Source organism: Cydia strobilella, chromosome 9 (assembly GCF_947568885.1).
Source record: "Cydia strobilella chromosome 9, ilCydStro3.1, whole genome shotgun sequence".
Lineage (NCBI taxonomy): Eukaryota > Metazoa > Arthropoda > Insecta > Lepidoptera > Tortricidae > Cydia > Cydia strobilella.
In genome coordinates this window covers 9806582-9832671 of record NC_086049.1, presented here as the reverse complement: position 1 = coordinate 9832671, position 26090 = coordinate 9806582, and the positions used below count along the sequence as shown (strand labels likewise).

At 38.4% G+C, this 26090-nt stretch overlaps 1 protein-coding gene across 1 annotated transcript in view; it reads right to left on the bottom strand.

Moving 5' to 3' along the window:
* The window catches only part of LOC134744250 (uncharacterized), a 48444-nt gene that overhangs the window by 6435 nt on the left and 15919 nt on the right, over positions 1-26090 (bottom strand). The window contains exons 15-39 of the mRNA XM_063677999.1: positions 24944-25171; positions 24153-24254; positions 23667-23828; positions 22050-22151; positions 21580-21671; positions 21045-21162; positions 20403-20522; positions 19680-19778; positions 17215-17322; positions 15821-15916; positions 14874-14962; positions 13769-13892; positions 12755-12952; positions 12324-12383; positions 11950-12178; positions 10329-10382; positions 9599-9750; positions 9307-9426; positions 8867-9082; positions 8676-8750; positions 8018-8210; positions 7418-7513; positions 6122-6258; positions 2323-2475; positions 1291-1424 (exon numbers count right to left, since the gene is read on the bottom strand). Of these exons, the coding sequence (XP_063534069.1) occupies positions 1291-1424; positions 2323-2475; positions 6122-6258; positions 7418-7513; positions 8018-8210; positions 8676-8750; positions 8867-9082; positions 9307-9426; positions 9599-9750; positions 10329-10382; positions 11950-12178; positions 12324-12383; positions 12755-12952; positions 13769-13892; positions 14874-14962; positions 15821-15916; positions 17215-17322; positions 19680-19778; positions 20403-20522; positions 21045-21162; positions 21580-21671; positions 22050-22151; positions 23667-23828; positions 24153-24254; positions 24944-25171 (3257 nt within the window). The remainder of the gene's footprint in view (positions 1-1290; positions 1425-2322; positions 2476-6121; positions 6259-7417; positions 7514-8017; positions 8211-8675; positions 8751-8866; positions 9083-9306; positions 9427-9598; positions 9751-10328; positions 10383-11949; positions 12179-12323; positions 12384-12754; positions 12953-13768; positions 13893-14873; positions 14963-15820; positions 15917-17214; positions 17323-19679; positions 19779-20402; positions 20523-21044; positions 21163-21579; positions 21672-22049; positions 22152-23666; positions 23829-24152; positions 24255-24943; positions 25172-26090) is intronic.

Here is a 26090-nt window from a genome sequence, read left to right as displayed (position 1 = left end):
GAAAACCACACAAATGTTAATCGTTAATAGTTAACACTCTCTCTCTATTACAAGCTATATATCCCACATGGTGATGGGTCAGCTTTCCGAATCTTTCGCTTCCACTTCGCCCTATCCCCGACGTCGTCGTTATTAGTTAACACTAAAATATATTAATTTAAAATAATTACCCATAATTTATGATCTGCAGTTGGTAATAAAATAAGCTCTGGTAATATGTTATTGAAAGAAATTAACGAGAATTCGGCGTAGGTATTACGTTATTAAATTTTTACACTCGTCGAAGCAAAAGGAAATAACGAGCATATGTTTGCGGAAAAAAACCTCGAACGGAAACTTCATTGTTAAAAAACCAGTTACAGGAAATAAAATCCAGGATAGAGCGTTCAAAAATACCTTGCACGCTTCACGGGAATAGGTACTTTGACTAGTCTCTGCGAGGGAAAAGTTGTTACAAATATGCTAGAGACTGGAAGTACAATTTTATTATGATGATAGAGTATTTGAAACTAAATGTGTGGTTATAAAATGGGTTTTTTATCAAGTTTAGTAACATTCATAAATAGTTTATAGACATAGGTAGCACGACACCTTGTAGGTACTCAATGAGTAGCATTGCATTACGCTTGTGCGACTTATGTATATTATATGTCGTGGCCAAATCATAGAATTTGATCATCTCATGAAATGGATTGATCACTTCATGACATGGTTAGGTTAGGTTTGACTTTTTCATGATGTGGCCAACCGGTCAATTCATGTAATGATTGTAACATCATGAAATTATCAATTCTATGACCCATTAATTTCCGACCCATTTCGTACGTTGTCACAGTAACAATCAATATGAAAGTCGCTAGAGACCTCGTACTATTCACTGTCACTGTGCACTATGACAAAGTACAAAATGGGTAGGAAATTAAATTATTTGGCTGTACAAATATAATTCTTGAAATATACTATAAGTACATCCACCTGCAAAAGTGAGGGCTCTTTCATCAATGAATGTCCATGCAATTTTGTAGAGTACATCTACGGCTTTAACAAAATGTATATTTGTACCCAATTAACATACCTGCATTTTAATTTTAAACGGATTTGGGCTGAGAAAATATATATTTATATATTTGCCTTTCGTTTGCATCTATACACCTTCTCACCTTTAGGATGCAACACGAATTTTTGACCAATTGACATATGTTAACTAAAGACGCAACAAATTTTGTCCGATATTGCTGGTTTAGTTAGGACATTAAAAATGTTAAGTAGCACTAAATCCAGTCGACTTACGGAAAACAAAATCCGAAGAGCATGAATGGGAAGTTTACGAACAGATCTGAGTAGAACAATATTGTATGTCTGTAGTAGTTTCTACGGCACTTGCTAGCGTCCATGATCATTTCGCCACGCTTGCTTGCGTACCCCTGAAAAAGTAACAATTCAATCAAATTAATCTGCTATAAGACAACATGAAGATGTTGTGAATTTTTGTAAATCCTCCACCCTCCCATGAGTACTCCCACATTTACAAATAACTCCTGTTGCATCCAGTTTGCACCTAACGAATAAAGTGTATGTTATATGTCAATTTAGGTAAGCATGTTGCTGATTTGCATTTGTAGCCACCTGACGAAGCCTGCGTTGCGGATTTTTTACATGTAACTAAATATTATTATTTTTTAAGATTTTCTTTATAAATAAAATTATTAATTTTTATTTAGGTTATAAACTATACCTATGTAGTAAGTATGCCATTCAGTCAGATATACACTAGGCGACATATGTCCCGCGACACGTGTCGCCAACGACGCCGGGAGAAGTGGCGCAACGTTACCGAATTTCGCTTGACATGTCTGGCAATAGCGTCATGGCGTGGCATGTCGTCAATGTGTGTCATAAGTCGTGCGATCTCCAGTATGTCAGGCGAAGTTTTGCGAAGTCGCACGACTTCGCCTGACGTCCCTATTATCGACTTAAATCGCGCGATGTTGCCAGATATGTTAAAGGAAATCGCTCGAATTGGCTTGCCTTGTCGCCGACGCATGTCGCCTGACATTCGTCTCCTGGTGTATCCCTGCGGGGTTAGCACGGTAGCATTTTTATCGCCTGTCACCATGCCTGTCACGTTCTAACAAGTATGTAAGTGCGACAGTGACAGTCATAGTGACAGGTGATAAAAATGCAACCATGCTGGCACCGCAGGCTTTCTCATCCAAATTTGTTTAAGATATGTTAATATTTTCGCACCACACATTTCACATTCCAGTGTCACACTCCCTTATAATCCTAATATAAAGTAGATTTATAACTAAAAAAAATTACCTCATGCATAGTCAAGTACATGGTCAGATAGAAATAAATGTCGAAAAATGCCAGCGCCCACATAATACCATAGCAGTCGTTTAGCGTAGTAATGCTGTAGAGAACCATCACGTAATTCGCCGTTGCCATGAAACTTGTCAAATAGCCTCCCATCTGTAAAAAAATCAAATTATAAAACTGACTAAAACTTTTGTAACTGCATACCTAGTACATAATTAGACACAGATTTACCACTTTTCTGTGGGTCGCGCTTATCCCATCCATAGCGAAAATAAAAGCATAAATCTCACTTTCTGACTACGTGACTAGTATTCAGGAGGTATTAAGAGACTCGCTATCACGTCATTATGGACGCCACAAACGCGACTTCAGAACTACTAGTGGCTTGGCCGAACAGGCTTCAGGTTACTTCTCGCTCATGTCGTCGCAGAGTATCAGTGCGTGACATGAGCGAAAATCGATTTCTAGAAGACTTCTAGACCAAAAACCGCCGCACTATTCTGCTTGAACTAATTTATGACCTTATATAAATTTTTGATCCGGACATTTGGGAGGCATGCGCCGAAGTCAACAAGTAGAGGCCTTTTACACTTAAGGGACATTAAGAGGATGTTAACCCTTGCCCGTGTCATGGAACGCACGCAGAGGCAGCAAACACTAGTATTGGGTATAATATAGGATGTAAGGACTATTGAGATTTGATGGAATCTAAAATGAACTAATTAGTAATACATACTGATATACAGATAAAGAAATAAAAAATAAAAAAATCCTTTTTATTTCAAGTCCAATTCGTTACATTACATTACAACAAAATAAGTCAGTTTTTCCAAGCATTTATTTATAAGTACTGATTTTAGGTATGTCAATTTGATTTATTTATTGTTATTGTTAAGTACATTTTCACATATTATGTAATTTATTGTAATACAACAAAATATTAATTATTTGTGGTGGACAAGAACCCCTTATCGGGTGAAGGCCTCCCCAATCTAAAATGAACTAATCAATAATACATACAGATATATAGATATTATTAACTTTATTTATCTTTCATCTTAGACTAGGTTATTATAATATGGATATAAAAGTAAAATACAAAAATTTCTACAAAATACATGTAAACATATTATAAAAAAAACCTAACCGCAGAGAGGAACCGGCGGACTTATATTATTAAGTGTATCTCCGTTTTAAAACTCTCGGGTCTTTCGAGCCCGGTCATTTATAAGGCGTGCGTGGGGATATAGATCCAACACGTAGAGGCCGTTTGGAGAGATTTGATGTCATGTAGAACGCCTGCTGAAACCCATTCACGGGTACATCAATAAATACCCTTGAACCGGTTTCAGCAGGCATTGGAAGCTATTGTAGAGAATATGGACAGAATACTGGTCTATGGTTTAAGACACCTACCATAACATTGCTTGCACAAGTTATCGAGGCAGGCGGTGACTCGCCACTCGTTAGATGGGCACCTGATGCGCCATCATAAAGACGGCCAGGCGCAACACCGACGTGAGCGGTTCAGGGGTGTCGAGAGGTGTGCTGCGCTTTCTCCGAAGTTACTCGCGGCGTTATGCCCTTTAACACTTCCACCCCTGGAGCATATAGCCCGTACGACTCCCGTCTGGAGGGCCAATGAAGGCAAGCCAGAGCTGAGAGTCCTGCGGGTCCCCTTGGGGTCCACTCCGACCGACGAAGACACGCCGGAGACGGAGACCCTGATCTGACCTTTATCGTAATAAACTTTATGTTATTAGATAAAATAAATATATACAACAATAGTTTCAAGCTAATTAATATTATTATGTTGATGATTTATAAAATCTGTCATTAGAATAGCAATTTAATGAAATACATTGTAAAACTCATATAATTTTAATTATAACATTTATAACGCTATGTTATAAAAAAAAGTACATGCCTAATTGAAAACAATAAGTCAGCTAGCGTTTTTTATCACCGCCTAAATTAATGCCAAGTTACAAATCTCCGGCAAAATACTCATATTTTATTTCTTTAGCCGGTTTCGGGTACGTATAATTATTTAAAAGAGGAAAGTAGCCGAGTGAGTGTAAAGGCTTAAAAGATAATCGGCCTCCTGACAATGATGAACGCGAGCCATTTTGGACTAAATGGTGTCGCCAGCCTCTAATCGAAACGTGAATAACCATCACGTTTATACTGTAAGTACAGTGACGTAAATGTCTCAGCTGGACACTGTCTCAGTTGCCACTTTTAATTACAAGCAATAAACATACCTATACATACTATTATACTCTTTGCAATAAACTACTAGAACTAGGCTGTTAAGCACCGACGTTTATCTTATCAAATGCTACGAGGGCGGTTTACTAAGTACCTACCCGTTTTACCATATTGTCTATGTCACTGGTCAAAAATGTATTTTCCATATTTGAAAGGCACCTTTCACAAGCCTTAAAAGATGAAGAAGAAAAAAAATAGCGCTCTTTTGTTTTTTCTTCCTTGAACGCTATCAAAGGTAAGTGGTTTATATTTGCAAGTATGAAGAAAGAACAGTATCAGTCCGTGGTTCGGTTCATGTTTTTAGAAAGAAAAAACGTATGACGATAGAAGAGTTTAAGGTTGCGGATTGTTTACAACGCCTGTTTTTCTTCCATAAAAACCCTCAGAATATGTAGTTTAACGAATTTAAGCGTGGCAGTACATCTGTTTTTGATGAGGACCAACCTGGTCGGCCTCTTGGGGTGACTTCAGAGGAAATTGCAAAAAAATCTGACTGCCAAATAAATTTTCAGGAAATCTTTGACATTTTGTCAATGTTATATTATCAAGGGGGTACAAAACATTTTAGATATAAAATAAGGTATGAAAAAAGTATCGACAAGACGGCTGCCGCATTTACTCCCTAGGAACAGCCAAACCAGCTCATTGCTCTCGACTAGTAACAGCAAAATTAAAAGAAAGAACGTTATGAATTGATGGCGCACCCACTCTATTCTACAGATCTAGCTCTAAACGATTATTTTAAACAATTTTAAACTTCCAAACTGAAAAAGTGGCATGGCGGAAAAAGCATTTAACGTAGAGGTAATTGCTGCTATAGAGGTCTTTTTTCAGGACTTTCAGAAATCGTATATTTTGGGCGACTTGCTGAAACCGGAATACCGTTGGCAAAAAATAAATATATAGAGCTAAAAAATGATGGAGTAGAAATCTAGTAAATTTATTTTTCTACCTTGAAAAAAAAAACCCTGAAAACGGGGACTTATCAAACCGCCCTCGTATTTATACCTACACTCAGTAGTTAGATATTTAATATGATCTAAAACCGATTATTCACAAATATCGTCTTCTATGAATAAAATAAAAATACTGTACAATGTTATTTATCCAATCCAAAGAGATAAACATAATAATATAAGAGTTTGTACAGCTCACAATTTATTAATTTAATTTAATTTAATTTGTATGCGCATGTCAAAAAATTGCCATATCAATAGCATTTCATGTTTAAGTTGAATATGTATATATATATATATATATATATATATATATATATGGAGCAGATCTGCTCCTAAGCATACGAAAGGTTAAGAAACATGCGAACAAAATGCCCGCGTTAGAAGAAGAGCTTAGCCAAAACTACCACTACACCTTATAAAACAAAGTCCCCCGCCGCGTCTGTCTGTTTTTATGTATGTATGTTCGCGATAAACTCAAGGTTTAGGAATGTATATAATTTGTTTGTGTAACCCGTACGAAGCCGGGACGGGTCGCTAGTATGTAAATAAGTATAAAGCTAAATATTCACCAAATACATCCAAGTGCCCGGCCTGAACAAATTGTATATGTTTTTTTGGCTCTGTACAGAAAACGCGCTCATCGTGCCCACCGACTTCGTCTGGCTCAAGTTAGACTGTGAGTGGGCGGTTCTTAATGTCGTAACAGCTGCGTACAAACAAATACATATTAATTTCATAAGAAATTTCAAGTACCTATACTCTATACTAGATTGAATAGGCTGAACTTATAATCATATTAGCAAGTGAACTACGTCATTGTAGTAATTTCTTGTCAAATGATGCAAAAATTGGACAGCCACTGGGAACGAATGAGCGCTTTAATACTTTGCCGTGGACGTCCACGTTTTACCGTCACGATAAAGCAGAGGACCTAAACGTATAAGATTATAATTATACAGTCTTTTTTACATTACTGTTACCGTATTAAAAACTTTATCCTAATGTAAAACGTATAATGTTTCATGGGAACATTATACGTACGTTCACGATAAAGTAAAAAAAGCGACCAATGGATTAAAACAGATTAATTTAAGTAGGACACTTATACCTATAAACACAGAATATATAATAGTACTAGGTACAGAAGATTCACTCCCTAATAAAACGCGTCTACTACGCGCAAGCCGGCGCAAGCGCGTGCAGGCGTGCGTTCCGTGGCGGTACACGGCAATTACTACGGAAAAACCTCAAAATTGAGGCGGCCGCAGGTACTTGTAGCGACGCGACGAAATCGCGGAGTGAGACGCACCTGCTATAAGGCACAACTCTCTTGAGTCGGAAGCATAGCGCACGTAATGGAATTTGGAGGTTCAATATGATGATTATATTCCATATCTGATGGATGGATGATCCACATCCGCAATTCAATATGATGATTATATGCCATATCTGATGGATGGATGATCCACATCCGGTCGGACGACCGCATGTTTTAATAATGTAATAATCAGGCATCGTAAACTGCGAGCGAAGTCCATTGAAGTACTAGGGTTGTTACTTAGTCAAGTCAAAGTACGTCATTTCAATGGATTTCGCTCGCAGTTTACGATGCCTGGTAATAATCTACAAATTTCTGTGACTACTACTACTAGAAAGGTATGCTCCGATTCCGCCCGGTATGAGAGATTCGCAGTTAAAACGCATCATATGCAGCAAGCTTATTTTTATTATTTTAGGCGTGTTCGCACTTTTCATGTATAGATTGCTACAGCGCGCAAAATTGGAGCAAACGCGTGGCGATACACAAAAAGAAGGCACCGCGGGTCGCGCGCCTAAATTTTAATATTTTATTGTGTTTTAAGTACCTGAGTATTCAGGCATGTCATAATGACTGTCATCGGTCGTGCAGATAGAGCTGAATTTAGATTCCATAGAGAATGCATCATCGTTTACTGACCCTTCTGTAAACAGAACATGAGATGAATATATTATGTTAATGAATTCGCAATAAAATGAATATAGACCTCACAGCATTCAAAATATTATTGCTTGGAACTTTTACTTCTGTATTTCACTGTTTATTTTACAAGTATGTTTGGTTTTTGTTTAGATCCTTCATTGATTAGTAGATATACCGCACTAATATCCTATTCCAAATTTAATTAGTCATATATTTCTTTGTCGTAAACAGAATTCAAAAACCAAATTCCACATTGTTAATTGACCGTTAGTGACATCGCAAATCTTGTATCACAGCCAATATATCACGGAATTTGTCACAAGTCAGCTTTAGGTACCTAAACAAATAATACATTTTAATACTTAAGTATACAAAATAAATTTCACAAATATGAAAAACTCGCGGACCCGGGCCGGTCCTCCGAAGGACAAAGAACAATTTTACTGAAGATATTGATGATACAAGTCAAATTTTCTCTCGCTCTAACATTAAGTCGAATCTGTACCTGAGTCAGAATCATCTGCGATGTTCACATTGATTGGCAGAATGTAGTCTTTCGACGTTTCGAACGCCTTGTTCAAGGGTTCCTGTATCTTGGGATAGTACTTCACCAGGTTGAAGAACGTCTGGCTCGGGATAACGAGCAAATCAAGGCTCCGGCTTGCGTAAATTGACACTTCGGAACACGATATTGGATGCTGTTGCCACAAAATTATTGTTTATTCTGATAACAGTGATAACTGTCATTTTTCAAGTTTGGAAAGACATGCAATCTCAATTCCTAAGCGTTATCCCGGCATTTTTTTTTTGCCACGGCTCATGGGAGCCTGGGGTCCGCCTGGCAACTAATCCCAAGAATTGGCGTAGGCACTAGTTTTTACGAAAGCGACTGCAATCTGACCTTCCAACCCAGAGGGGAAACTAGGCCTTGTTGGGATTAGCTCGGTTTCCTCACGATGTTTTCCTTCACCGAAAAGCGACTGGTAAATTATATCAAATGATATTTCGTACATAAGTTCCGAAAAACTCATTGGTACGAGCCGGGGTTTGAACCCACGACCTCCGGATTGCAAGTCGCACGCTCTTACCGCTAGGCCACCAGCGCTGGAAAGACATGCAATCATAGTAATAATATGAAATTTATCTTTTAAGACATTCCTTACCCCAGTAAAATTCCCAAACATTCCGCCTGGTCCCATACAAGAGATCATTTCATTATAAGAATTCATAACGTCAACCTGAAAAATATTATATCCACATATTATGGATATTTATGGAACGGTAATACCACGTAATACCTACCTTCCTTCAAAAAATGTAACAAATGGCGAACCCGCAATTCAAGCTTCCTTACCTTGCCCCGATAAATAATGTAAATATAGGGTTGTACATCCTTGCATTGTATGACGGTTTCGGCCTTTAGGAAGTACATTTCGTTGAGGTGTTGAGTGATGACTCTGATGAAGGAGCGATCCACTTTGCTGAAGAGTGGGACCTCGCGTAGGGTCCGCTCGTACATGAAGACGAGAGTGTCTTCCATTAATGCAGAGTTGAGTCGCCGGCATATTTGCTAGACAAATAACATCCATACTTTAACCTCATAAGCCCCGGCCTACTTGTAGTACTTGTACGTGTACAAATTAAATTCAGGGTTTGAATCTCTCTTATAAAAATAATAGAAAGTACCAAATTCAAAAGTGCAATAACTGGCATGGGTCTTATGAGCATACATCGCACTCGAGGAGGCATTTTGCGGGCACGTCAGAAGTATGAAGTATTCATAAACCAGTTAACCTGAGGATTGCTTCCGTTGGTGCGTCGCCACAAATAATCGAAGTATTTTAACGTTCTTGCTGTTAGCATTAGATCGACGTTTTCTTGGTATAAGAAGTTCGCCAAGTCTGAAGTTTTTTCCTGAAATAAAAATAGTCACTTGTGTTTGGTTATTCAATATGTTAGAAAATAAAAACAGTACTTACAATTTTTATAATGCATTTTTTTACTAGGCATAGAGCGGAATTAAGACCTTTAAAGGCGAAGTTAGGGATTTTATTATAGAAGTGAAATGCAACTTTTTGACACTCACTATGTGATCAAGTAAGGCGGTGCCCATTGAGGAGCGAGCGGACGCGACATATCCGCACATAAAGGCAAAATACAAGATAGCTAAGATTGCAAGCGTTGTAGAGATTAGGGCGTCCGTCGTATTCACAGACATAGTTGGCGTGCATCCGCATCCTAAAACCAATCAGTCTATAAGTCATCGTACACTGGGTGTTCCTTGCGGTTGATACAAAATTGAATTGGACATCGCGGATGGCCCACTTAGACGGTGCGAGACATAATATGCAATTTTCTTTACATAGGTAGACTACTGAGACACACTGAATTAAATCGATAGATCAAACACACCAATGTGACGAAAATTGCATACCAATTCTCGCACCGTTTAAATGGGATTTATTCGCGAACAAATCTGTGTATTAATACAGGATCACACGTAGATACATATTACATATGTGTATCTGCGTACGAAGTTAATTTAAGACCTTTCGTTTCAATAGATTTATTATTTTTGTGTCAAAAACCTTACTATCACACACAAAAATGTATTTATTTCACGCGTGTTAAAATTTAATCCTATGCACAAAGTAATAGTGCACGATGCACCATGTGAAGCTAAATACAAAATTGCGTGGCCTTGAATAAACGCACATGAGTTTCAACCCCATAAAAAAGTCAAGTGATATACCTACTTCTACTAAATTACTTATATTTTACTATGGTTAAATTTGCATTAGCAAATTCATACTAACCGACAAAGGTTTTGAAACTGTGAAAGAACACTTTGACATACTCCGTTATCGCACCTAAAATTTTAAAGAAAGATGTAACTAAATACAGAAATACATAACTAATAATAATAGCGGTTCTAACTAATAGCGGTGTATTACATTTTCTTTTAATTTAAATTCAAAAGACATAGGTTACTATTCAACTGATTCATTTCGTATCAAAGGCCATTCTGAAAGTCAATTTTCGGATATTAATCTAATACCTATTGTATTAGTTAATAATGCGCTAACCGTACACTGTTTTTACAGGGCGGACACGCCGTAGTCCGTAGTACGGAAATCGTTTGAGTCTCTACTCTCCACTCTCTATGTGCGCACGACATGTCGACATGTCTGCATACAAGCTGCATACGCATCGTGTAAGTTCCTAAGAACAGTCACTTGAAACAATTTTGGAGTAACCATGACAACGTGGTACATGATACATGATAAAGTTGTTTACTAGAAGTTGAAGGTACATGATAAAGTTGTTTACTGAAATTGACAAATATCGAGGCCTGTTCAGATATTTGTGAGCGCCTTGGCCACTCCGACATATCTGATGACTGTACTACAGTAGTTTTGTAGACGTGTCGACAAAACGATTCGTAGGGTAGGTACCTAGTAGAATAAATACCTCGAGAATCAATCCGAGAATAGCAACGCAGTAATGAATCCAATGCCGGTTATTGCGAGCGAGCGAGTTGTTAACTATTACTTAGTTCAGCTACAGCACAGCTAAATGAGCCAAGATAAACTAATGACCTGGTACTTGGCGCTTAGCAATGCAAAGGGGAATTTCTCTCAGTAAAATCCAAAGAGATATTAATGGGTATGGGTATATTGAGAATAATAATGTCATGGGTCGTCTACACGTAGTAAGCCTTATTGAGCTTACTATTTACGAGAATAATGATTATTAAATAACGTTCATTTATTTCACTTATATCAATGTTAATACAAAATGCACGCTTTGCATGCCACGTGTATGATTTGCTGATTTGTGATCAAATCCAATAAAAAATTGAACGACTAAGAAAGAACAGAATCTTTAAAGAAGGTGTCCTTATGAGTATTTTCTTATTGGTATGTTTAAGGATTATTCCAGAAAAAACAATTACCACGTCCATATTATTTTCTCATAACTACACTTAAGATCAATTGTATTTAAGTAAACGTAGACGTATAGTTGTCGAGTGTAATTTACCGGATTAAAATTGAATTTAGCATGTCTTGACGAATTTGCACGCTTTGTTTCTACTTATACAAATGGCGATACATGCGATACTTACCGCCTATTTATTTATTAATCCCCGACGGAAAAAAGAGGTGTGTGTCTGTCTGTCGCATCGTTGTTCCGCAACGGATAAAACGATTTGAAGGCAGTTCTTTTTAATCGAAAGTGTTGTCTATCGAGATGTTATGTCTATAGAATTCAGCTTACTAGATGGCTCTGTTTTATTTTCTTCGGGTGTTTTAAAATTGTACAAGTAATGATAATATACTAAGTATGAGTATAAAAGAAAAATGAAATATTATATTGAGACCTCCATCTAGATCCTTTATGAACCCGTTATATTATTAGAGATTAATCTGCATTTACCTCCAATGTTATGGTTCGAGCCATGCATAACAATAACCCGTGAACAATTAGCCATGATATAATCTGTCCCATTTGGAAGGTAGGGCCTACAAAACGAGATAAAAGAAAATGCAGATGCAAAATTCACAATCGTCAATGCCGCTGGCAAAAATTTTAGTAAAAATATCAATTGGTTAGTCTGCATTATGTCTTCTTCCCAGTAATTCACTGCAGCCACTATTCTGGTTAGCTGAAATTGTAACGATTAGTATAGTTTATCAAACGGGCAAATAGTCCTGCAAGGGCATCGTTCCGCGTTTAGGTGTTTTTAGTAGGATTTAAACCCAATGCATTTTGGACTTATAATATAAATAAAAAGGTACTCGTAGTCATACCTGCAACAATTTGTTCAAACGAAACTTATCTAAATCTGCTTGATCATTTATAAGGCTTACCTGGAATAAGAAGCAGTATTAAATACACCCTTACATACTAAACATTAGCTACAAAAACAACATATTATATAAATATGGACAAAACGCAAGCATAACATTAGATTAGCATGTGACATATTACGCAGTTTCAGCTTCGAAGATATACCTATGTTCACTGATTAACGTAGTGTGTTCAAAACAAGAAATATATAAACTAGGCTTAGCTAATCTTATAAGTTTATACTATAAAACCATCGCTCCACTAACAAACTGATTGTCTCAGTTAAGATATAGGGCTGTATTTACCTCAACTCTTGATTATTTTACATCGCACCGTAAGTGAATTTACAAGGTTTACCTTAGTTACCTAAATAAAAGAGACATTAACTTACAAAACGGGATAAAGGAAAACAGATGAAAGCATCCAAAACAAATCCATGTTTTAGGTATCGTAATATCGTATTCAAAGGATGAGTGACTAGAAGAGATCGCTCATCGTAATAAGCCACATATGCCATTATCGCCATGTCAACATACAGCAAAAGGTCCTGGTAATAAACCTCATGGGTACCAAATTTACTGTAAGATACCTGAAAACAAGTTTAGAGTAGTATTTTTATTCTTAAACCCTGTTAACGACTTTGTTTGACTAATTAGAGTGATGAGGATCTATACAAGGCGTACCAAAGTATGTTGCTATACGTCTGATGCGTGCAATGTGGGTGCTTACTTCAAACCTCAACCAAATATAAACTTTCGTTAACCATTCCATTTGATTTGAACCCGCTGGCATACTCCACGAGGATGCGATGCAATAAAAAAGTTCAAATGTACAGACTGATACACGGACTTTATTTATATTTGTTTGTTGTTGTAACTGGAAATAATTCATTGTGTAACTTTTTCTTCATTTGAGCAATGTTACGAATGCTAATAGCTGGTTTCCGGAATTTATGTATCCTGTGGGACTATTCTCGAATGAGAAAATAACAACATTGAATTTAGATAGGTCGTTCGCACTTGTTGTGCTTGTAAGAGTTATAGTATTCTGTAAACACCGTAACAATGAATGCACCATGTTTATTAAATACTTAAATTTAACTGCTCTCAGTTTACTATATTAAGAGTGAAGCAGATCTGCGACTATTATTGAAAATCACGCATCTTACTTAATCGACACTAAGATACATGCTGTGTTTTATTACATAGAGGTCATAGAGAAACAGTTTCGGCGTCTAGTCAACTCAAGCTGCTACCCTACTCTAAGCAACGTTGGCGCAACTGCGCAGCTACACTATTCTCCATAGCGCTGACTAGACGTCGAAACTCTAAGGCCGGGACACGCCGGGGTGTGGGGTCGCTTAGTGAGCTTCGGTTGTCAACTGACGATTCAACGTTGTACTTACCGCTATGCAATAAGGTACAGTAATCAGATAATATACGGCCAGGAGGGATCTCACAATGCACCAGACCTTCAGAAACATCCCGTAAGGTGTAATGCTTCCTGGTACTATGATAAACCTTAAAAACCTGTGAATAGAAAAAAGCTGTAGGTAGTAGGTACTATACTCTGTTTCTGTATTGAATGTAGATATGTCCTAAACGCTTTAATATTTTTCATAGCTTGGGTACGGTGACAGCTGTCATCTCAATATAATTTACATTATAACCTTAAAACGCTAAATCTCGCAAAATCGTATTGATATAACAGCTGTCACCGTAACGGACCGTAGCCAAGCTTTGTGAAAATACTACAGTAACCAATATTTTGCATTCCTAATCGCTAAATAGGGATCTTTCCCAGATAGTCATAGTGCCAGGATGTGAAGAACTCATTCAGTTAAACTGTAGAGCAACAACCAACTTGCAGTGATAAAGTCTCTTGAAATGGGTTCCTTACGTACGCCATTGCTACGTCCTAGTATTTGTTTGTTGGACACAATATGTCGACTTATCGACTATGTTATGATGTTGTTGTTCACGAATAACAATATTAGTGCCTAAAAAATGTTGTTTTTTTTTTAAAGAAAACCATTCAATCGGAGAAAGCAGAAAACTGATTTTTGTGCTTGACCACCATAGTTTAATTTCGCTGCGTATCTCTAAGTGGCTCATTACTCATTACACAAAGTGTCAATATTGCTCACGTACACTTTTCGCATGAGGTTTGATGGGACTCAAAAGATAGGAATGAAAATACTGAGAACGGGAGCCATATGTACTATGGCTCCGGTGGTCTACAGACCACATTATAAAAAAGTTAAATTAAGTGCTATGACAGAATGACCTGGAGGTGGACACCTTACTTAACAACTGGACCGAGGAAACACTATTTAAACTAGGAGTCGTGGTAATCACGGAGGGAGGCCGTTGCTCAGCAATAGGCCACTCGAATCGGCTAATAAAAAAGCTGGAAGGGTAAACTCACACTTCTACCATTATTTCAGAGACCCGTATTGTTTAAGTATATTTGCGCCCGTAGTTATGTACAAACAGTCTTTTAATATTTACCTCATAACCCCTAACTTTTCGAAGGTCTTCGTGTAGTGGGCTCTCTCCTCGCGGCCGCTTATGGCGACGAAACTCTCTTTTATCTCTTGCTGTAAGGAGAACAAATTTTGCGTACCAGGTTTTTAAGTCTATGCACACTAGCGTTTTTTGCCGGCAGCCATCCCTACATAATCGAACGCCGCAAATCGGACTCGACGGTCGAAAAATCGGCGTTCGATTTAACCTACGCTGCACTGCTTGCGACGAACGCCGGTCTGCAAATGCTTTAAAACTACTTTGAAGGCACTGATATTTTAGAATACGCATACTAGAATCTCCGACCACATTTTATAACTTCTTGACTTTGATTTATACCCGTAACGGTGAAAAGCTATGCCTGAATCCCCAGCAAGAAAAAGTACCACACAAATTCTTCAAATGAGCATCATTTTGGTACGAAGTGAATTTTATTGCGTGCCTTTCCCTGACTTGTTGGTTAGGAACTGGCGTGACATCAGTAACTATCAGTAGGTAATTACTACCTTACCCAAACGCCTTCTAGAAGGCCGACCGGAGGGCCGCAGAGGAAAAGGAAAGCCCAAGCTCAGATGGTTGGACGTAATGGACGGCGTATACCAGGACATCAGGACCTTAGGAGTGAAAAGTTGGAGAAGGAAAGCCACAAATAGATCGGACTGGAGAGATTTGCTTGACCAGGCTAAGGCCCTACCGCGGCTTTAGTGCCTCAGATGATTATGATGAATTACTACCTGATTACTGTAGATGTAATGTAAGGGAGCTGAGAAAGTACCGCATAATACCTATACAAATTCCGAACCAACAAGTCATAAACGGTCCTGCGCGTTGGCTTGCAAAGCAATGTAACTGCCAGTTTGTATATTTCTTTCTTTTTGGCAACGGAATAACAAGTATCGTATTTTGCATTACCCACAGAAATTATGTCTTACCGCAATTCGATTTGTTTTGACGTCTATACGGCCTACCATGGGTTGAGCAACTTCATATTGAACCGCTGCGCTTCGGATTTCCGGATCCTCTAAAACCTGAAAAGCATTAACGTTAAACATAATTTAATCAACAATACAAAGTTACAAAATAGGATAGATTAATAAACAACACAAAATGCTGGAGTTTTTGAAAAATATGATGTACATAACTATGTACTATTTGTTCATTGTATGTTATTTTATTATCTTTTCTTCTTGTCTGTTACCTTCCGTGATTCTTCTCATCTGATGGTCTCATCGGAAGATCAGCGCTGGAAGTCACCAGCAACATGCTTATATGAGGCCATTTCGTGGCACTTTAATCTTATTTTATGTTTTCTTTTATATTATGTAATGTCTTGTTTGTTTGTGCTTACGAATAAAATCTTATTCTATTCTATTCTACAACGAAAAGTGTTAAATAGCTGTTTGTGATACATAATAAGCGAGGAATTTATTTTGTTTCTAATTTTATTATGTAGTTTGTTATTCTCAAATTATTTTAAAAAATTGCTGCGTGAAAATTGCGCGTTGGTATTATTTAGTATTACATACGAGCCGATATTGTGCGCGCGAGCTGTAAGTGAGCGATGTGTGTAATGACCAATGCACACGCGTTTCATACGACGTTTTTCAACACACTTACGAGGAAACTTTCATATTAATCAAATGCTAAATAGAAATAGAGAGAAATGTTTATTTGCCAGAATACGTTACAATTAGGTCTTAATACAGTTTTAGAGTCAGTATTCAGTGGACTCAGTTTCGTCGACTCAGTCGAGTCAGTTTAATTGTTAAAACAGTTAGTAAAAGTCTAATATCTGTCATACTGCCTGCCGCGCCTCGACCCTGCCGCTGGCGGGCCGGCCGGGCCCCGGCAGGCGATCGGTGGGGCGCCGGCGCCCGCCAGTCCGTGTTGTAAAATCTACTAGACAAATTTAAGAAGGCTCCGTTTCCATACATATTATGATATTATTAGCAATCAGTTACCTTCTTAAGTCAGTCGGATTATCATTAATTATATTACAACTATCACGTCGTCCGAAACGATTTTTTTGTACTTAAGTCCAGATACAATCAGATAAGTGTATTAAATGTCATTTATTAAAACGATTAACTAGTAAAACTGACGAGATATCCCGTTTGGACATATGTTTTCTGAAAAACTTTCAATTGTATGAATAATAAGTAACTATTACAATCAATCAATCAATCAATCAATCTTTAACACAGTATTGTATTTATGTTGTGGGTTGTGGATTGCTAACCCGTGAGTCAGGGACACCGCGCTCATCAAACTTCGGTCTCTAACGCTCTCTCACTAACAGACTACAGCCTTATCTCGCATGAATCACCTTCATAATGGGAGCGCTGATGTCGGGGAACGTGCCCCAGCACTGCACCAACGCACTGTACTCCATGTGCAGCAATATGCAGTTAGTCGACGTCAACACGGTGTACACCTGGGCGTGTAGTGAACAATGGGATTAAATTATGTTAACTATACTCGACAAAATAGTACATACATACATACATACATATAATCACGCCTATTTCCCGGAGGGGTAGGCAGAGACCACGGATTTCCACTTGCTGCGATCCTGACATACCTCTTTCGCTTCCTTCACTTTCATAACATTCCTCATACACGCTCGCCGGTTTAGGGTGCTCTTGACCTGGCCTTTCTTCAGGATTTCCCCGATCTGATCAGAGAAAGTCCGCCGAGGTCTGCCCCTTCCAACTCCCGTTTCTACCTCTCCCTTATACACTCTCTTTGTTAGCCTTCTTTCACTCATTCTTTCCACGTGTCCAAACCATCTCAACATACCTTTCTCAATTTTTGTCACTACATCTTCGTTCAGTCCACACTTTTCCCTTATCACACTGTTCCTAATTCTATCTTGTAATCTCACACCACACACACTTCTCAACGCTCTCATTTCCACTGCATTCACTTGGCTCTGATGCCTCTTCTGCCATACCCAACTTTCGCTACCATACATAAGTGTAGGCACCAGCACCCCTCTATGCACAGCCAACCGTGCCTTTTGCGACACCTTCTGGCTGCTCATAAAAGCATTAAGTGCCCCATTCACGCGATTTCCAGCACTCACTCTCCTTTCAATATCTTTATCATGCTTACCGTCCCTAGTGAATAAGGTTCCCAGATACACAAACTCTTTCACTTGTTCTACTCTTTCTTGACCAATCAAAATTTCACAGTTTGTCATATATTCTTCCTTTTCAAATACCATTACTTTCGTCTTACTTACATTAATTTTCATTCCTTTCCTTTCAAAAGATCCAAGCATTCTAGTTACCATCTCCTGCAACTCTTCACCCGATGACGCTAGCAATACCAGGTCATCAGCGTAAAGAAGACATTTGACGGGTAACCCACTCATTCTCAGCCCACATTCATCATTTCTCAAATCATGCAAACTACTGTCCATGAACAGATTAAACAGCCACGGTGACGCTACACATCCCTGCCTAACACCCTTTTCGATGCTAAACCACTCAGTGTACGACCCGTTTACTCTCACACAAGCACTGGAATCCTCATAGAGCGATTTCAGTGCCTGAATGAGACGGCCGCTCAATCCATACACCGACAGTACCGACCAAAGTTCATTCCTCACCACTCTGTCATAAGCCTTTTCCAAATCCACGAAAGCGCAATAGACCTTCTGACCTTTAGCCAAATGCTTTTCGGCTATGCATCGCAAGGAAAAGACTTGATCCGTACATCCCATACCCTTTCGGAATCCCGCTTGTGCATCCCATACTTTCTCATCGGTTTCTTTCACTACTCTTTCAATCAATATCTTTGCATACAATTTGCCGACGACGCTGAGTAAGCTAATGCCTCTGTAGTTTTTGCAATCCAGTTGTGATCCCTTTCCTTTGTAAAGAGGTACAATGACGGCCTTGCACCAGTCCCTGGGCACTTGACCGGTTCTCAAGCACATATTGAAAAGGCGGTACAACTGACTTGCTACAATGCCTTGTCCAGCTTTCAGCATCTCGACAGAAACTCTATCATATCCTGCAGCCTTTCCTGATTTCATTCCTTTCAACGCTTTCACAATTTCATCCATGCTAATACTATCTTCGTTCTCCGACACGTTCTCAATGCTTTCATTCAACTCCGAAATTGACGTGCTTGCCTCCTCTTTATCAAACAAACTTTCAAAATACTCTTTCCATCTTTCTAAGATGCATTCTTCCTCATTCACTAATCTTCCATTCTTGTCTTTTATTGACTTTAGCTCAGAACTCTGGGTGTTACCCCTGGCTAAACGAACGGACTTCCAGAAAAACTTTATATTTGTTTGGAAATCTTGAGACAGCCTTTCTTCCATTTTATCTTAACAAAAACAACAAACACAAAATAGTGTCCTGTGATAACATGGAACTATGTAAATTGACAAAGTTAGTACGTCCTCCCTGGACAGTTTCGTCGTGGTCCAGGGTTCCAATTCGGTATTGTACGAGTATCTACGTAAAAAGTACTAATGTTTCTCGTGGGGAAACGAAAAATACCATGTACCTAAGCATTTATCCCAATAGGTACACTGTATTTATTGTGTACCATGGTCCTGTTATTGATGACGAAAATTTAGTCAATGACATCAAACTAAATGGTGAACAAAATAGACAGGTGCCATTATCCACAGTGGTAAAATATTGTAAAGATCCACCAATAACTGACCAGTTAAAAGTGTATTGATGTTGGTATGTAAATAATATAATTACTTACATTAATTACCATAGTACTCTTTCCACATTTTATCTTATATTTTAAAATGTTGCTTACTTTCGGTAATCCAAAAAGCATTTCGATCATTCCAAATTGGCTTCCGGGGCCCACGCAAGTTACTACTTTTCCCTGGTTATTAACAATATTGCAGTGACCCTAGAAATATAAACAATTAATAATATAATAGGTATCTTGTTAAAATAAAGGTTTAACCACTTATTTCGGTAAGTGTTTCCTTAGGCTTGAAAATAGATAAAGTTGGGATAAATTTAATATTTGTTCTTTTCAAAACATGACCTCTTTAATAGGTACCGAAACTTTAATCGAAGCCCTGTTTTCTTTAACAACCTGTTTTTCTGTTAGCTTCAACCCTTTTTAGGCCGTTCCAATTTAGACAGTTTCATAAAAAACTAAAGATAAATTCAATACAGTTATTTTTGGTAATCAATTTTAAATATTTTCTTACAAAAGTCCATTCAAAAGTATGCCTTAAAAAGGGTTTTATGCCATAGACGTTATAAACGGGCTCACTAGCTCGTTTACTTAAAATAAGGAGGAGGCATGCGTCCCCGTTTTGACAATAATGTATTATATGACATATGACTGAGATATACGTGCCAATGTTATGATATTTACAATTGCTTAAATTGTGCATGCCTTTCCCTTCCTATGATTTCGCTATACTTAGGTGCCTACTTTAATTTATTTTTTAAATTCTACAAAAAAAAATAAGCTGTTGAATATGATAAATTTACTTTTCAAATTGTAAAATAAACTGACCTTTTGTACGATATACATATCGCGGCCTATGTCCGCTGCATGTTGAACGACCTCGTCGTCGGGCAGCACTATGGTCCTGCTGTTGACCGCAACAGTTTGCAGCAGGTCTCGGCTACAACCCTAAAAATAGGTACAAAATCTCCAAAAAAATTGACTTAGTGGGACCCAAAGACGTCCGTCAAAAATTTGTCAACGATGCAAGAATTTTTTTACATGCTATAGTCCCAGGGAGCTAAGAATTAAATACTGACAGGTACAGCAGCAGGTAAATCAGCATTTTAATACTTACTATTTATAATCATTTAATCAATTTATTGTATTTAATATGATTGATTTTTTAGCTGCTAAAGACTAACTTTACAGGTTAGCTAACATCGCCACTTTTAAGTAGGCATAAAGTATAAAGTGTAACTTTGAAATACACAGCAGCCGTACAGTTAACCAACTTGATTCCTAATAGGTCACTAGAACCATCCCATAATGAATCAATTTATTTATCTTCTACGACAGAGCATATTGAGTGATGTATGTCATGTATCTACTTAAAGCGGCAGGGTTCTATATAATAGTGGCCTAGGAATCAAATTGGTTGACTGTACATTATTTTGTCGATACTTTCTTAAAGTAAAATTAAGAAAATACCTGAAACAGCGGACAGTATAATAATGTCTCCACGGTCTCGATGGACAACACTTCTTGTTGAATGTTGACAGACATGTCTTCGAATAGATCCTTGACACATACTGCGTTATTGTAATACCTGTTTAGATATTTTTTCCGTTAAAGAAAAAAGCTTGAAATTTCAAAAACATTCAACCCCTAGAGGGATGAAAATGACTGAGACTGCTACCCCACGAATTCGCAGACGAAGGTTATTAGTATGACACATAGTTAATAAAAAAGTTTACAAGCTTTAATATTAACGACTTTCGTCGCAGCACAAACAAATCCGTAGACGAAGTTTAACCATGCAAATCATTTATCTCAACATTAATAAATTTGTTCAGTTCTATGTCTTATTTTATTGGAACAAGGTACACTTTAGAATAATGTTGCGAATCTCGTTACAGCACTCTTTAGCGGCTGAGTTTTTAATCTGCTAATGACAAAATCTGAACACGACGTGATGGCACAAGTCAAAGTTTGAAATATATTTCCAAAAGAAAAAAACACTTACCACTGTACGCAGAAAAACTTCCTGACTCGAGCCTTAATTTTCTCGCTAACCTGATTTACCGATAGAAAGCAGAAGAGTTCCCGCATTGATTCCTGTTAAAAATAAATTTAGATATGGCATTTCATGTTATCAGCTAAAAGTATACTAGATGTTATAAATATTATTATATGCTATATGTTGTTGTTATTGTTACTTTTATGAGAAGGTTAGTTTTTTGGTTATTGAATGATGAGATGACGGGCGACAGAGAGGTATGGAAGAAAACGATATGCTGCGCTAACCCTAAGTGAATGGAATAAGGGGCAAGCGAATGATGATATTAGAAACCTTCGTTTACACTGTTAATTGACATTAAATACCTCATTACAAAGATATGTCCACCGATTGACAGTTAGTAAAGTTATATGTTACAGTTGACAGTTACATTAATAATATTTATAATAGTTTTTTTTTAATTAACCAGAAATCACCTTGAATTTACATCTCCTCTGCGCTGCAAGCATAAAGTGACTGCACATAGTCCCCGTATAGAAACAGCTTACATAAAACCCAAAAACAAAGATTATTATCACCTGAAACAGTAAATTTTTGTTATTTTATTATTATACTTCAATACACTTTAATAATTAGTAAAAAAAGAATTGTTCGGCATCTTCGGCATAGTTTTTAATTTACATATCCAAAAATGTCTGTACTATTAATGTTTTCGTTGTTGAAGATGTTAAAACTTGATCACGCCACATTTCTCGTATAATCCCTGAACTGGTTATCAAAAACCTGGACTGTTTCGAATTTACCCAGGAGATCGGCATCGCGCTGATTGTTAGTAACGTTAGGAAAACCATGTCATTGTGTTTCCCGAGACTCGCAATTGTAGAAGACTTGCGAATAGTACAATTGATCCCGACCCCACCTTTGCTGATACGCACCGCAACGCCGAACGTAAGCGACCATACCATCGGTTTCTCATGCTTCGTGTTCATAGTTGATATTTATTTGTTAATATACTAGAAAAGCTTTTTTTTTTAATACCACGTCGGTGGCAAACAAGCATACGGCCCGCCTGATAGTAAGCAGTCACCGTAGCCTATGGACGCCTGCAACACCAGATATATTACATGCGCGTACAGGTTTTTGAAGGGTCGGCCCCTTTAAAAACCTATACACTCCTTTTTTGAAGAAGCCCCTAGGGAAAACCTCGGCAGGGAGCTCATTCCACAGCCGAAGCGTCCGCGGGAGGAAATTCCTCTTAAACCGCACAGTACGCGACCATTTAGGAGCTAGGGTGTGAGGATGAACCCCCTGCCGATGGCGAGCGGTGTGGTGATAGAAAGCGGCCGTTGGCATCATGTCAAACAATTCTTCAGAGCACAGCCCATTATACAAGCGGTAGAACACACACAAGGAGGCGAAGTCTCTCCTTAGACTTAAAAGGTTCAATACCGCTTGTGAGTTTGGGATCGTCGACGATTCGTACAGCGGGCCTTTGGACTGAGTCGAAGGGTCCAAGCTGGCATCCAGGTGCTCCTGCCCAAAGGTGACAGCAGTACTCCATATGGGGTCTGACTTGCGATTTATATAGCAGCAGTCTTTGCCCCGGAGTAAAGTATCGCCTCGCTTTATTGATCACACCGAGTTTTTTGAATGCCAGTGCAGCCTTCCCTTCCAGGTGGCTTACCACAAATAGGTCAGCGATCTCTGGGACTATGTCGGATATGTCGCACTGGTAAACTACGCGGCATAGAAGATGCCACATATATTTCCCAGTATCCTAGAACTGCTCACCACAAACAGATCAGCGACCCCTGAGGCAATGTCGGCTATGCCGGCGCCGGTGAACGCCGCGGCGCCTAAAATGAGCGACGATACCATCGGCTTCTCGTGCTTCGCGTTCAGTAGATAACCCATGTCTCCCAGTGTACCAGAACTGCTCACCACAAACAGATCAGCGACCCCTGGGGAAATGTCAGCTACGGCGGCGCCGGTGAACGCCGCGGCGCCTACAATGAGTGACGATACCATCGGCTTCTCGTGCTTCGCGTTCAGTAGATACCACCTATGTCTCCCAGTGTACCAGAACTGCTCACCACAAACAGATCAGCGACCCCTGAGGCAATGTCGGCTATGCCGGCGCCGGTGAACGCCGCGGCGCCGAACATGAGCGACGATATCATCGGCTTTTCGTGCTTCGCGTTCATAGTCGAGAACACCTTCGTCTCCCAGTATATCATGTGCTTTACCCATGAGTTCTATAAGCAAATAATCGAACATGCATTCAGTAACAAGAATTAATTACGGGTCGTTTTAAAATACAGGCATATTTGACAAGCAACAAGAAGGTATTTTTATTTTTCTCAAACATGATGTGGAAATAAAGCGAGTAACTACTAACTAGGTAATTAACTAATGAAAGTGGTAAAATAATTTGAACACGGATATTTTTAGCTTTTATGGAGTTACCTTACCTACTTTTGAAAAGGAACATACTCATATGTATATTGAAAACTAGGTCTTGATTTACAAATACCACTACCATGATTTTAATCTACAAATAAATAATTTTATACACCTACCGGTCGGCATAACTGATTGGGGCATGAGATCAAGTATAGAAAGCAACCCGACCAGTAACAGAATATGGAAAACATCAGAGCAAACTTCAGAACGCAAATAACCTGAAAACATTAATATTTTCAAATTACCCTAGTTGAAAAGTTAACAAGTATTACAGAAAACCTGAAGCGCTGGTGGCCTAGCGGTAAGAGCGTGCGACTTTCAATCCGGAGGTCGCGGGTTCAAACCCCCGGCTCGTACCAATGAGTTTTTCGGAACTTATGTACGAAATATCATTTGATATTTATACCAGTCGCTTTTCGGTGAAGGAAAACATCGTGAGGAAACCGGACTAATCCTAACAAGGCCTAGTTTCCCCCTCTGGGTTGGAAGGTCAGATGGCAATCGCTTTCGTAAAAACTAGTGCCTACGTCAATTCTTAGGATTAGTTGTCAAGCGGACCCCAGGCTCCCATGAGCCGTGACAAAATGCCGGGATAACGCGAGGAAGAAGAGACAGAAAACCTGAGTAATGGACGTCCGATGTTGATAAAATGTTGTGGATCACAATGATAATAGCATCACTAGATTGAGTTGATATGGTGTCAATTTATTTCAATACCACTTTATGAAGCTTAAAATGCCAAAAGTTTGCCCAAGTCTGAAAAAACTAACCTTTGCCCGCCATTTCATCCGCGTAGAAGTCATTAATTTGCATTCTAGCTTTCACAATAACAACATTAGTAGGATATTATGCTGGCCTTCTTTCTTATGAAGCTAACTATAGATTCTGTTTTAAATCATAGACATACCCTGACGTTACTTTTGAAATTCCTTTCCAATTTGTCCATATACTCCCAAATGTGCCAGATTTGCAGCACGGGACAGAGTGCCGCTACTTGATTGGCCACTGAACTCCCTTGAGGGTCCAGGGTGTCCGTGAAAATGTAGAAAGGGAACACTGACAGTATGTCCAAGTAGAAACCAATCGTTGTCATTTTTACCTCTGATATATCCTTTACTGTATTCCTTATCACATTCTGTAAGCAAAAACCAAGAACAAAGTGGAGAGCAAGCCTTTCCCAAAATACAATACAATGCAAATACTCTTTATTGCACTCCTCAGTAAAAGAGAACAATACAGAGGTAAACAACAGGCGGTCTCATACATATATAGTATAGTAGTAGTTATATATATATAGTGTATAGTTTATAAAAAAACATATGTATGTTAATCTGTAAGGTATTTGTAATATGGGCCTTCTTGCCTGATTTAAATTTTAAATAAATATAAATATATAAAATATTATTTTTCATAATACTTAGTATTTTCCCGTTCATTGAAGTTTGAGTATTGCACGTAAGTACTTTTTCCTTCTTTTACATTTCGTATGTCTCCCCCGTTTTATATATATGAAATCTATAGAATACAAATAAGAAAAAAAGGCTAACTAAAAATACGCTGGCTCACTTAAAATGATTATACACAGTGATGTCTTTTTCATTGGTTTTTCTAGATGCAATTTAGCACTGAAAATAGACACCGCTCAGTACTTATATAACGTCGTGGTAACCCGTAACACTGACTTTGGCTTCATTTTTAGGGTTCCATACCCAAAGGGTAAAAACTGGACCCTATTACTAAGACTCCACTGTCCGTCTCCCCGTCTGTCTGTCCGTCTGTCTGTTACCAGGCTGTATCTCATGAACTGTGATAGAAAGACAGTTGAAATTTTCACAGATGATGTATTTCTGTTGCCGCTACATTTACTGCAAAAATAGGCTACATCAGCCACCTGAGAGCTCATGATCGTCGCTCTCACTAGCCAGAACAAACTCGGTCGCCGAGGCCGAATCCGGCCAGGAAAGGAAAGGATGATGATTTCTGTTGCCGCTATAACAACAAATACTAAAAAGTACGGAACCCTCGGTGGGCGAGTCCGACTCGCACTTGTCCGG